The sequence below is a fragment of the Saccopteryx leptura genome, chromosome 2 (assembly GCF_036850995.1).
Source record: "Saccopteryx leptura isolate mSacLep1 chromosome 2, mSacLep1_pri_phased_curated, whole genome shotgun sequence".
Lineage (NCBI taxonomy): Eukaryota > Metazoa > Chordata > Mammalia > Chiroptera > Emballonuridae > Saccopteryx > Saccopteryx leptura.
In genome coordinates, this window is record NC_089504.1 from 352283147 (window position 1) to 352296195 (window position 13049).

General features: G+C 48.1%; 1 protein-coding gene across 2 annotated transcripts in view; it reads right to left on the reverse strand.

Annotated features, from left to right (window-relative positions):
- CA10 (carbonic anhydrase 10) overlaps positions 1-12573 on the reverse strand; it is a 498781-nt gene extending 486208 nt beyond the window's left edge. Inside the window, exons 1-2 of one of the 2 annotated variants that reach the window (XM_066364602.1) lie at positions 12558-12573; positions 10334-10970 (exon numbers count right to left, since the gene is read on the reverse strand). In XM_066364602.1, the coding sequence (XP_066220699.1) occupies positions 10334-10394 (61 nt within the window). In that variant the 5' untranslated portion in view covers positions 10395-10970; positions 12558-12573. Of the gene's footprint in view, positions 1-10333; positions 10971-11913; positions 12318-12557 lie in introns of those variants that run through there. The other variant, XM_066364601.1, reaches the window with a different exon arrangement.
- Positions 12574-13049: the final 476 nt, after the last annotated feature.

Consider the following 13049-nt stretch of genomic DNA (forward strand, 5'->3'; position numbering starts at 1 on the left):
ATCACTGAGATTATGAGTTATATCTGTCAGAGTCCAGAATCTCTTGAACAAATATAACCAGGAAGCAGCATGGGAAACACTTAAGATAGAATACTATAAAGTTTTCTTTAAAAAGTACAAAGATTTAGTAAAGAGTTACAACTATATATCCTACATAGACAGAATATAAAACTGAAACTCATGGACATAGATAAAAGTGAAGTGGCTGCCATGGGGAGTGGGTACTGGGGAGGGGAGTAAAGAGGGACAAATATACAGCGACAGAGAATGATTTGACTTCGAGTGATGGGCACACAACACAATCAACAGTTCAAATGCTGAAGAGATGTTTACCTGAGGCCTATGGTACTCTTATGGATTTAATTTATTAACTTAATGTTAGTGTCACCCCAATAAATTTCATTTCAAAATGAAAATAAATAAAAATAAACAAAAAATACAAAGATTTAAGGTTGAAAAAGTTAGAACTGCAACCATGATACATAAAAATTTAGCCTACGAGGAATCAGTTTGTTTTCCTAAATTATCTTTAATACTGTTGTTGTGGCATTTTAAGCATTGAAATTAACTCGACGACTTCTATCATCACTCATGTTTATGACACTAAACACTTGCAAATACAGTCGCTGGCCTGCAAGAAGCTCTGATCAAGGAGGAACATTTCCCTTGAACACATGATTAGCCTAAACTGCGAATGCATAAACAAATCTCTCGTTCATAATTTGTTCAACTCATCTTGCCTTTAGATGGGGCACATTACAAGACTTTTCCTGGCTTGGTCAAGCTCTAATTTCAGCAGCTCTAAAGTAGGAGGGAGAGAAAAAAGGCTGCTTAGGACTCTCATTTGTCCACTACAACACAGCACTTCAAAAACCCAAACAAAAAGGCCACAAAGAACTTCGCCACGCTGGAAAAACAGGACAGAACTTGTCACAGACAAAAAATAATGACTTCACTACTTTATATCTCATTCTACAGGGATTTGAGCCACTGTGACTTAGAGCTGGTGTCATTATGGTGTATTATAGGACTTAGACAGTGACATATTGCTGGTCACACCTCAGCCATATCATAGAAATGTGTTACTCATAGATACCCTACTTTTACCTATGAGTGTAATCTCCATATACCTACTAAGAGGCTAATAATAGAGGCCTTTGTTCTGTAACCTCCCCTTAGTCTTTCTGTAATTAAATTAACAAGTAAACAAACAACAAATGATCCAAATGACTATTTCCTCACAGCTCTTAAGATCAACTAGGATATTACAGACAGAATGCACAGCCAAGAACTGCAGATCCACTATGTTCTTTCAATTTCTAGGTGCCTGGCTCTCCTCCCCAGTACGAACTAGGGAGCTACACCACAGTTCTGATACAAAAAGGTACAGAGGGGAGTGGTTTTCACACACAAGTCTGAAACACACTAGAAACCAGAGCCATTTCCTATATTGCTCTGCACCGATACTGAAGATGGGGTAGGCTTTCCCCTAAAACCCTCTGGTCTAGTTCAATACTTAACTAAGGGGCAGTGAGCTTTCTCTTCTCCTGGTTTTTCCCACGCTGGATTCCAATAAAAAAACACCTATCCTAAGCAATCGCCTCCAATAGGAACAGAGATGCCATGGAGAAAGGAACAACAATACATCCATTGGTCTATAATCATCTTAGTTCAAGGCATTTAGTAGGGTATTCTAGAACAGCAAGTTGCTGAAATGCATTTTAAAACAACCATAAGTGCCCCCAAAGAACACTGGTTGGCGAAATGCAGATATGAGCTAAGTGTGAGAAGGAAATAGAACAAACACTATTCGGCAGGTTGCTTCCTGGGAAGCTTCCAATTCTGACTCGTTGCGTGCTCAAAGAACTCCACGCAGCAGAAGCAAGCGGGAAGCTGCCACAGGGTCTTCCTCTCCACTCCCTGCCGCCTCCGATCTTGTCTGCCAGTCTCCTGCTAAGGCAGGAGAGCCATTCTGAATCACTCATCACTCACTTACATATTAATTCCATCATTCATTATTGAGCATCTACTAAATGTCAGGCTGGGGGAATGGGAATAGAAACCAGTCTTTGTGTATCACTAAATATACCTTCCACAAAGGCAAAGATCCTGGCTATTTTGCTCCTTACATTTTATCTTCCGCCCTAGCCCAGTGTCTCACTCACAGAAGGCATTTAATAGCATCTTGAGGATTAAGGAGCCAACACGTGAAGCCATGTAGGGGTGGGAGAGAACTGTTCTGTCCATATGCACCTTTATTAGCTCAAGATTCCCGCGCAGCATTTACTCTTCTTCCAACTTCACAGAGGGGGAGGAATGGCCTTTGCTTACTCAATAAGTGCTGCCATCAAATTGTTTCCCTTCAGGGTGAAAGGTGAGTCTGTGTGTGGCAGAAGAGGGGACAACAGAAGGGGACTCTGTGGACTCATACTTTTCAGTGAATGGGTTCGTTCCAGCTCTGGCTTTGCTGCCAACTGTGCAGTGAAGCCAGCAGGACTTGGCTCTGAAAAATCCCACCTGGAAGTCACAGGCCACATTTCCTGTGCCAACCCTTTCAGCCACTGAGCATGAAGTAGTGGACGGAGATAAAGATTAATTCTGCAATTGCTGTGACGAAGGTCTCACCTCTCCCCAATCAGGAAGGAAGAGCATTTGTGGGCTGCCCCCTTCACAACCATTGATAATCTCTCTGCTGGCATCCTGGAGACACCTTCATGCACCTTCGTGCAGAGGTAACCCAAGCCGAACACGGGCTATCCCATCACCAGTCTGATCTTGCTAATAAGGAGCAATTCCGGCTTTGTTACAAAGGCAATCTCAGACCACTTCTTACCACGCACAGCACCCCACCCCACCCCCTGCATGCTGGGAGTCCTTTCAAGTTTTATTTAAGGTTACATGAGATGAAAACTGCAAAAAACTTGTAGGAAACATTCAATGATCCAGGAGACTAAGATAACAATTGCCACATTGCAAAACCCAGGGTCAGCCAATAGGGTCCTGACTCCTTTTCCTTGTGTATAAATACGGGAGACAAACTAAGAGGTAAGTTCTGTCATCTGTATCTGGGTTATCTCCAAAGCTCCTGGGAAGCTACCTGGAACTAGAAACGAAAAGGACGCTGGAAAATAACTAGTGAACTGGGCCAACCGGAGCGCAGCTGGACCAGAGCCAAAAGCTGTAACCCTGACTGTTCTGTTTCTAACAAAAAGTATCCATCTGACCTACCCCACTGAGTCTTAAAGGGATGCCTTCTCTGCACAGAGAGGCACAAGGGCGGTTTTTACTGACTCGGATGCGATGCAGGGTGTTACTCTTATTGGGATCACAGCTTCTAAACGCTCTTGTATCTCCACCACATCCATCATGCTCCACTCTAGCTGTTGCCATACTGACCTCTTGACAGTCCCCTGAATTCATCACGTCCTATCTCCCTGTCTTTGCAAGTGCTTTGCCTTGTGATTACCCTTTCCCGATCACACTCCTCCTGGTCAATCAGCCAAAATCTCCCAAGCCAACTCTTCAGTATCCTCCAAGTTGCAGCCTGAACTCCTTCTAACCAATACTACTACTGACTCCTCTTCCTCTACTTCCCCCACCTCCAGAATGAGTCAGATGTCCCTTCTCTGTCCTACTCAAACACTCTACCTCTTTTCGTTACAAGACCTGCCATGTTCTGGCATAACTATTAATATTTTTCTCAGTCAGTCTCTTACTAGATTGGGAATTCCCGGAGGGAAGGGCAATGTCTCACTCATTCCTGCTGGACCCTCAGTACTTAATGAGGTTGAATGGTTAAGTGGACAAAGGACATGACACGCGTTGTCTTATAAATATTAAGGACCAGGTTTTGTTCACTTTTGTGATTCTTCCATCTGGCACATAGCTAGCTGGCAATACTATTTTGTTGAACACAGAATAAATGACTAATTAACTAAAATTTATAAGAACAGGTTCAAAGTGTCAACACCAAGCGCTGTTAATGACGATAACGATTTCATGAGATGAGTTCCAATTCACTGAGTGACTGCTACAAGCCAGGCACTGCAGCAGGATCTCATGTACCTTTTCTCCAATCCTCATTTCACAGATCTCACAGAGGCTCAGAGAACTTGAAAACTTCTCCAGGCCCGCACAGAGAGTGCATGTAGAAGGCAGGAGTCCCATGTTGGCCTATCTTAATTCTGGAGCCCACGCTTACTCTCATCTGATATGTGTAATTTGGCCAGTGGTTACTCAATTCCAGATACCACGCTGGGCATTTTGTTCTTTACCATTACCCCGTAGGGTCAACAACTTCGGGAAGTATCATCTCCAGTCGACAGAGGAGAAAGCGGAAGCCTCCTCAAATCTCAACTGTATATAATCCCAAATAGGCTATGAACTATGCGAAGTACAGCAGTAATTGGAGACATGCCCCAGAAATTTAAGATCTAAAGAAATGTTAGAATCTTACACAAATTTTAACCATGTACAGGCTATGGAGTTAATGCAAAGATCCATAAAAAGAAAGATAAAACCCACCAAGAAATGAAATATGCCAGGAAACTTCATGTAATCTCAATTCAACAAGTGGGCTCATCTCAATTTTCCAATATCTCTCAAAGTGGACCTTTCATCCCAATTGGGACAGTCCTCACAGTACATATGACACATTCCTATTCCCCTCCCTGCGATATGATAGTCTCCTCCATCTTTTCTATCCCAACCTCCAACACCTACCACAATTGTCCATTTCCCTCATGTCTGGACTTCTCTGTTGCATAGCATTCATTCCCTGGATCAAACAATTAGGCATTATTCTTTTGTGTGTGTGTGTGTGTGTGTGTGTGTGTGTGTGTGTGTATTTTTCTGAAGCTGGAAACGGGGAGAGACAGTCAGACAAACTCCCACATGCGCCCGACCGGGATCCACCCGGCACGCCCACCAGGGGCGACGCTCTGCCCACCAGGGGGCGATGCTCTGCCCCTCCGGGGCGTCGCTCTGCCGCGACCAGAGCCACTCTAGCGCCTGGGGCAGAGGCCAAGGAGCCATCCCCAGCGCCCGGGCCATCTTTGCTCCAGTGGAGCCTTGGCTGCGGGAGGGGAAGAGAGAGACAGAGAGGAAGGGGGGGTGGAGAAGCAAATGGGTGCTTCTCCTATGTGCCCTGGCCGGGAATCGAACCCGGGTCCCCCGCACGCCAGGCCGACGCTCTACCGCTGAGCCAACCGGCCAAGGCCTAGGCATTATTCTTATTGTTTTATCTCACGACACATTTTGTGCATCACAACTTTGCTTTCATAACAACATCTTAACAATTAAGTCTTATTCTCATTATTTTATGTCACTCTACATTGTGTGTACCTATCTCAGCTTTGACTTAAGAACTATAGCGTAAGCAGGGATCATTCTATAACATTATAAACAATTCTTTGAAATAGGAAAAGATGAGTTGACATTTTACCGATGCAGAAACTGAGACACTAAGAGGTTAAGAGAATGGCCCAAAGTCATCTACAAAATTGAGGAAGACTTCAAGAAAAAAATTGGGTCTTCTAACTTCCATACTGTTTATAAAATGACTTGCTATATATACTTTTATGGTGCCTGGATCTCTCCTTGATCTAAACCCCAGGACAAAATATGCAATGCTTAATTAAGGTGAAAAGTTGAAATGTTGGGCACTGACGACCTAAGGTGGCAGTTCATTCCCTTCTCCCCTAGGGACTTCCTATTACTCTGGAATACTTTGGTCTTATAGTCAGGAGTGTCTTATTTATGATGACAGCATCTGTCGGTGACTGGGTTATGTGACATCACGTGGGAGCCATATTGCTAATAACATCATCAGATGAGTGCTCTTTGTTTGGTGTGGCTCTCTCTCTCTCTTTTTTTTTAATGTAATGAAATATTCTATTTCCAGCCATATTGACAGCATCTGCAGTTGGCCATTTTGGAAGCACTTGAAAGTTGGGTTTTATATCGAGTCATAATTTACAAGCAGAAAGAGGAAAGCTTTGTTGCTCTCCTGGGTAATAAGCACTACATTGCCCCCAAGTGATTTCTTAAACTTTCTAAGCTTCACTTCCATACTGGGCATACAGGGATAAAGTGGGTGCCACTCATGACTGTGCACCAATGCCTGACACTGAGAAACAAAATGAAGAAAAAGTTCAAATTGTGAAGCCAAGGCCTCCTTGAAAGTTAGAGTCATGCTCAATGTTATAAAACGCGCTTGTTGATGATTCTGATTTTGCTTTTAAACAGTGAAATGGACGGACACTAAAGCCTCTATTCTACTGTGGCCTCACAAACCTGTGCAATATCAGATTTGTAGAAAAATATAATTACATTATTGCAAACTTACTGTTGCAAGACCCAGACACTGTTAAGAGAAAATCACTAAATACATTATCTCATTTAATTCATGTAAGAAATTTGTGGCCTCTGTCTACAAGGAAAGAAGCTGAAGGCAAACCATTTCAATTTTCAGGTAAGGAAAAGAATGTATGGAATAGTCCTTTCCTGCGAGGATTGCTTATCATAAGATATTGAGGAGAGAAAAACTTGAGTAATAGTCTCAGGTGCTTGATTGACAGTCATACATACATCTCAAACGTTGCCTTAATTCTAGCTCTAGACTTCCATCACACAAACTTCCACTTTCAAACAATCTGAGACTTACATCCTTTTAACACAATTTATTCTTTCAATTGGAGAGATCAAAATCAAATGCAAATACTAAATAACATTTAAAAGAAACCTTGACTCAAAACATTAATGATAAACTGAATTTTGACTGGGTGAGACCTAGCTGTGAATCTTCCGGACTCAACCTCTGTGGGTTTTGGTTGCCTTCTCTATAAAATTTCCCTACCAATTCTAAGAATACATGAGTTAAAATATGTGCAATGTTATATAATATATGCAAAAAGCACCACCTAACTCTAATGCTTATTGCTGTTATTATTATGAATAAGCCCAGAAGTAAAGTTACATATAGAGAAGTAGGCTCTGCTGCATAGATTAAATCAGACAGCTGTTTCTGGACCAGGAAATTCTCTCCTGGTGCTGCTAAGCATTCACTCTCGCAGATCTGAGCTGCTTTTGTAAGAACAGAATGGTGATCTTGCTAGTGCAGGGAAACATCATCTCTCTCTCTCTCTCTCATCTCTCTGCAGATCTTGGCTGCCTTATATTTCAGTAAAATAAGATCTGAGTCAAACGCAGAGCCCCAAGAACTCCCAGGCATGGCATTCTCTCTTCAGCCTAGCTGTGCTGCCCTTAAGCAGCCAAAATTGATTCGATCTCTCAAATGGACGACATACGTGCTCCCTCCCCAGCCTGGCCAAGAAGACCCCCAGTTCCATTTGCGGCCAGTGGTCACTGCATTCTAGAAACCATGCTAGGAATTTCATAAAGAATGTTTTGTTCCTTACAATTACCCTGTAAGATCAGCAACCTCGGGAAGTATCACACAGCTTCATCACAATCAAATGGTCAGTGCAGAGCCATCAAACCTACCAGGCACATGTCTCCCTATTTAAAGCAACATATCTACACAGGCCCAGGGAGAAACTCCTCAGATACAAGTTTAATTGGGAGGGATGAGGTAGGGAGAAGGTAGACACCTTTGGTTAACAAAACACGAAGCTACAAAGCACCATAGTATTCCTACAAAGCTAATGTTACCAACTGAAATTCAGTCAGTATACCTTCTGCAGGCCAGATCTACTACTCAATTTTTCCTTCTGCAAAGTGTTTACAATGCAGACTTTTGCTGGCCTTTCGACTCTGGTATTCCTCAGTAATAAAGCCAATCCTAGCTACGCACCAATCTTTGAAGCCTGGTAACTCAGTAAGAATTAGTACCCATTTCCTGGGTGGGGCAGTTCTGCCCAAAATGGTAAAGATGTGTTTTCTTTTAATATCTAAAACATTAAAAAAAATTTTTTTTTTAAGATTCAGTAGGTTCTATAATCAGGGGTTATGGTCCTTATGGTAAAGCTCAGTCACGAGTAAATTAAAGCTGCAAATCATGGAAACAGAGAAGAAAGAGCTACTAAACTCTCCCTGAGACAATCAGTCCACCTTAGTGCATTGCATTCCTGAGCCTTTACAGGCTGCCAGATGGAAAAAAAAGTCCCCCAAACTGTGAGTCATAATTATATTACTAATCAGAATTGTGACACACATGGCCATCACTGAACGGAGGGCGGAGACCACCCCGGCCCTGGAGAAGGAATGGCCTTTTAAAGCTAAGTTCATGGATGTGTAAACAGAGAGTATATAATGGTGTATCTCTGTCTAAATGCCTTCATAAAGTGCAAATTAATGCAGAGCCTAACTAGGCATTTGCAACGCTAACCTAGTTTTCTGTGTTTAGCTAATAGCTAGCAATTTCACTTACGCTTTTATCCTCTCATTACTTAGCAATAATGATTATTTAGTAAATACATGTGAAAGGCCATGTATTCCATAGCACCCTTTTGGGGTTGGAAATAACCCCCTCCTAATGCTTCTATTTACATAAGTTAGTTGTTGACACACCAAGAGGCTAAGAACAGACCCATTCTCAGCTGGGCCCCTTGTCATGGCCTGACCACTTTCAGAGGCAGGGAATAGAGAAGGCTGGGGGTGGGGTGGGGAGGTGCAGAGCCTCGGTGATATTAACCCATTGCAAATTTCAAACCCGGATGGCTTGTCTCATTTAAAAATTATTTACAATGCTGGAGAGAGGTAATCAAAGGCTATTTTATAACTAGTGAAATATGGAACAAGAGAGAGAGAGAGAGAGAGAAAGAAAGAAAAAGAAAGTTTGAAATAGACATGTAGAAGAGAAAGATACAAAATGTGGCCTAGTGATATGCTACTCGGTTTATTTCTGGATATATGACTGTTATAAACCTTTGCAAGTCACCTGGGAATTTCTCCTTAGATGTAGGATGGGGTAAAAGAGGCCCCACTGGAGGATTATAGGGTACTTTTTATTATCTGCCAGGCACACAGCATAGCTCTAATTTCTTAGTAGGGTGGCCAAGTCCCAAACAGAAGGATTTTGAATAAAAGATTTCCTGTTCCTGTCCTACGAGAAGAATACCGATACTGACTAGAGGTCTCTGGATCTGGGTACAGAGTAAGGTGCAGACAATGGTTCTGAATACCCAGAATCAGGTCTGGCTTAGAGGGCGGGGAGTGGCCGAGCTGAAGGCAGATGCAGGAAACATGTCCCTGTCCCCCAGTGCTGCTCCAACTGTCTGCTCACAGGGGCAAGGTTCCTGCTCTCCTTTTCTGGTGACTTCCTGGGAAGTTGGCTGACTCCCCAATTCTGCAGAGGGAATGCAGGAGAAGGGAGCACTGCAAATGGGACTTACCCTGGGTGCCTAAATGACACGAATGAAGGGAAATGGGGTGGGCACTGCCAAGGGGAGGAGGCACTAAACTGAGCTGGTGAATACTGCTGATCCTGAGGCTTTTTCTCACAGTGCCCCCCCCCCCCAACTCCCTGCACCAACAACGATATTGTTCGGAAATTAGAATCCCTTCCAACACCCAGACAGGGAGGTGCAGGTAGGCACAAGCCCTACCTCCTTCACCTCCACCGGCTTCCGGTCAGCTGCTAAAACCAAAGACTGACCCAATGAGCCTGAGGTCAGTGAGTCTGAGCCAGCACATCCCTGCCATTGGGAATTCTAAGGACTGTGATCTAAAGGGGTCTTTTTGATGCTGTATTGTTTCAGGTGGGGCTTGCTTCCATCCGGGGTTGAGGCGGGCAGGCTAGGATGTTTCAGAGCCGCCCGGCAGGTTTGGGGAAAGCGTGGAGGACCTCCACGTCTCTCTAGTCCCTGCCGGTATTCTCCAGTCCCGCATCCTCCCGCAGTCTCTTGAAAGTGCTTAGATACCAGGGCAGGGTTCTGCGTCCATTTTGCCAGCCAGAACCACCGACTTTAGGAACTTTGAAAGCCAGGGATGGGGGTGGGGGTTGCCAAGGCTCAGATTTCGGCGCCAGAGTTCTCAGCCAGAAAGCAGTTGAAAATCAACACCCATCTGTCTCTTCTTTTTCAGCCCCCACCGCTCTACGTTCCAGAACTCCAAACAGATACTACCCCCGCCACACACACACACACACACACACACACACACACACACACACACACACACACCGTTAGGCTTATAAGATTTTTAATTTCCAAGGCAGCAAACCCGCAGAGCTGAATGGGTCTCTGCCACCACCCTCCTCCCCTCCCATCCCGCGAGGCCACTTGAGCGTCTTACACACAATAAAACCCCATCTATTCCAAACACAGCAACATAACACACAAATCCGCCAGTGCCCCCCCGGCGCGTCCCATACCTGATATGCAGACGATGAAATTGGCTTGAAGAAGAAAAAGCACCTCCCAGACTATTTCCATCCTCTGATTCTCATTCCAAGTGCATCACTCGACGGGAAAACGGGGGGCAGGGGGGAAGCCCGGCACGGCACACACACACATGCACACGCTCGCACTCTTCCGAGCGAGCGCACACTCGCACTCCCACCCGACAGCCGGCCAGGGGAAGTCACCCCCAAGATCAATATCGCAGTTTGAATTCTTCTGGCAAATCTCCCCTCGGGCTCGACGGATGTGCGCCCCAGATGTGCTGACACATGTCCGATGTCTCGCTGCCCCGGAGGTCTCCCCGCTCAACGGTCTCCGTTCCTAGTCCGAGCGGCGGAGACAGCGCTAGCCGAGGCGGCGGCAGCCACCTGAAGCCACCAGCACTGGGCTCTTTCTGCAGAAACGAGACCCCGATCCGCCGGGCGCCCCAAGAAGACATAGACGAGAGCCCCCCGCCGGGCCGCGCCGCGCCGCGCCGTTCCGGGCCCCCGGCCGCTCGCGGCTCGCTGGCTGCGCCCAGGTGGTCCGCGACAAGTTGCCCTCGAAGTCCGCGCCCCTCACCGCGGCATGGTCGGAGGGCGGCTGCTCGGCTCCGGGGCCGTTCTCCTCCTGCTTCCGGGGGGCGGGGAGGAGCAGCCGCAGCAGCGGAGGGACAGAGAGAGAGAGAGAGAGAGAGAGGAGGGATTACTGCCCGATCCCGCCGGCCGCCGCAGCCGCCGCGACCCTGCCCGCGCCCCAGCCCGCGCGCAGCCCGCGCGCAGCCCGCCTCCTCCCAGTCCGACGCGGGCGGCGCCTCCGGGCGGCGCGCGGGAGCGGCGGGGATCGGGGGGCCCGGGCGCGACGGGGGCCCGCGGGCTCCCCACGCCGCGCGCGCTCTTTCTGCTCCTTGGCTATTTTTATGGGCTCCCCTGAACCCTCGCTTCCATCGCCGGCAACCAGCGCCGCCGCCGCCGCCGCCGAGCTTTTCCGCAATGCAACTGCAGGGGTCGTTATTTCCTCGCCTACGGATCCCGACGCTGCCCGATCCGGAGGGGCGGAGGAGGGCAGGTGGGGTCGGGAGGAGGAGTGGGGAGAGGAGGGCAGGCTGGGCCAGGTGAGCGGCCCCGCCGCCGCGGGGAGACCCGGCAACAGCCCCGCCGCCCGCTCGCGCTCCCGCTCCCGGGGGGCGGAGACGGGAGGCTGGCCCGGGATGGTGCGGCTCCGCGCGGCCATACGGAGGACCGGAGCTCTGGGCGTCGGAGCTGCGGGACACTGTGACTGCCGCCTGGGCCCTAGCCCGACTCCGACTCCGCCCCGCCCGCCTCTGTCACCCTCTGGGATTTGGGGAGTTTCTCTTCTCCTTAAAAAGAACTTGGCGTCAGCGGGTTCGGCGCGGAAGCCCCGGGCGGGACTCGTCCTGAGAGTGCTGCTGCGCTTTCCCTCTGCTGCAGAATATTGGGGATTTTTTTTTCTTTTTGCATAATTCGTTCCCTGCCCTCTTCCTCTCGCCCCTCTCCTGCCCCATCCTCTCCGCCCCCCCCCCTTTCCGCTCTGCTGCTAGAACGTTACTTACCCCAGAGTTCTGTCTGTAGGTTCCTAGAGCAGGTGCGACTCTTGCCTGCAAGTCCCTCACCTCCCTCCTCCCCAAAGTAGAAAAAGCGTCCGTCCAAAAAGCGTGTGGGCCGCGGTTAACTGCGTCGCTGCCCAGCTCCGGGAGGATCCAAGACCACTGGAAACCCTGGCTTTTGGGAAACCGGCTTCCCTTCTTGTCTTTCGATCGTTTTTCTTTGGGGAAGCACAAGTGCTTTGGAGGCTTTTGCTGGGCTCCAGAATACTCTCTCTCTGCCCCTGACACTCTGCTTCCAGCGAAGATATCCCCACCAAACGCGCGCGCGCGCGCGCGTACACACGCCCAGCGCACGGCTTTCCGAGGCCCCTGGGGAAGGTGGGAGCGGCGGGTGCACCACCCACAGCCCAGGCCGAAGCTGGAGCCCGCGGGTCCGCTGGTCTCGCGACGAGCAGGCTGTCTGAGGCTAGGGAAGCTCTTGCACCTGCTCTGCCGCCTGCAGTGTAGATGCGGGGGGATTGGAAACCTTGCGCTCGGGACCGTTCGCCTGAGAAAGAGGGCTGGGAGCGAGAGAAGGGGGGGGAGGGATCGCAGGAGATTTGTGCAGCCTCTATCGCTGCAGCAGAGGTTTGAGAAAGCTCCAGACCTACCTCTTTGGGGAGACTGAAGCAGAGGAGTCAGGGTAGGGGAATCCCTGGGAAGGTCTCGGATTTCTCGGAGCGCTTGTCCGAATACAAACTGTGACGTTTGGAGATTTTGCACAAGCGCGGATGGGCACACACAACAAACACAACCCGCAGGGGATTTTTTTGTTTGCACATTTTTAGTTTTCATGTTTAGAAACAATTGCAATGTGAGTCCCGGTCTAATCACTGCATAAAAGGTGGATGAGTGGCGTGGGGGCGGGAGACAGGGAAGAAGGTATCGCTCATCCGCACAGAATCAGTTTAGTTAGGCATCCAGGCTGTGTGGCATCTCAGGGTGCGGTGTTGGAGCCAAAGGAGTGACACTGCAGCGTTCTCAGGATTCTTGAACTGACTCCAACTGCCCAGGAGTCTGGCGGGTCCTTTTGTAGAGAGGCCGGGGCAGCGGGGGGTGGGGTGGGGGTGGAGGACATGTGGGAGGGAGTAGAGCCAAACAGC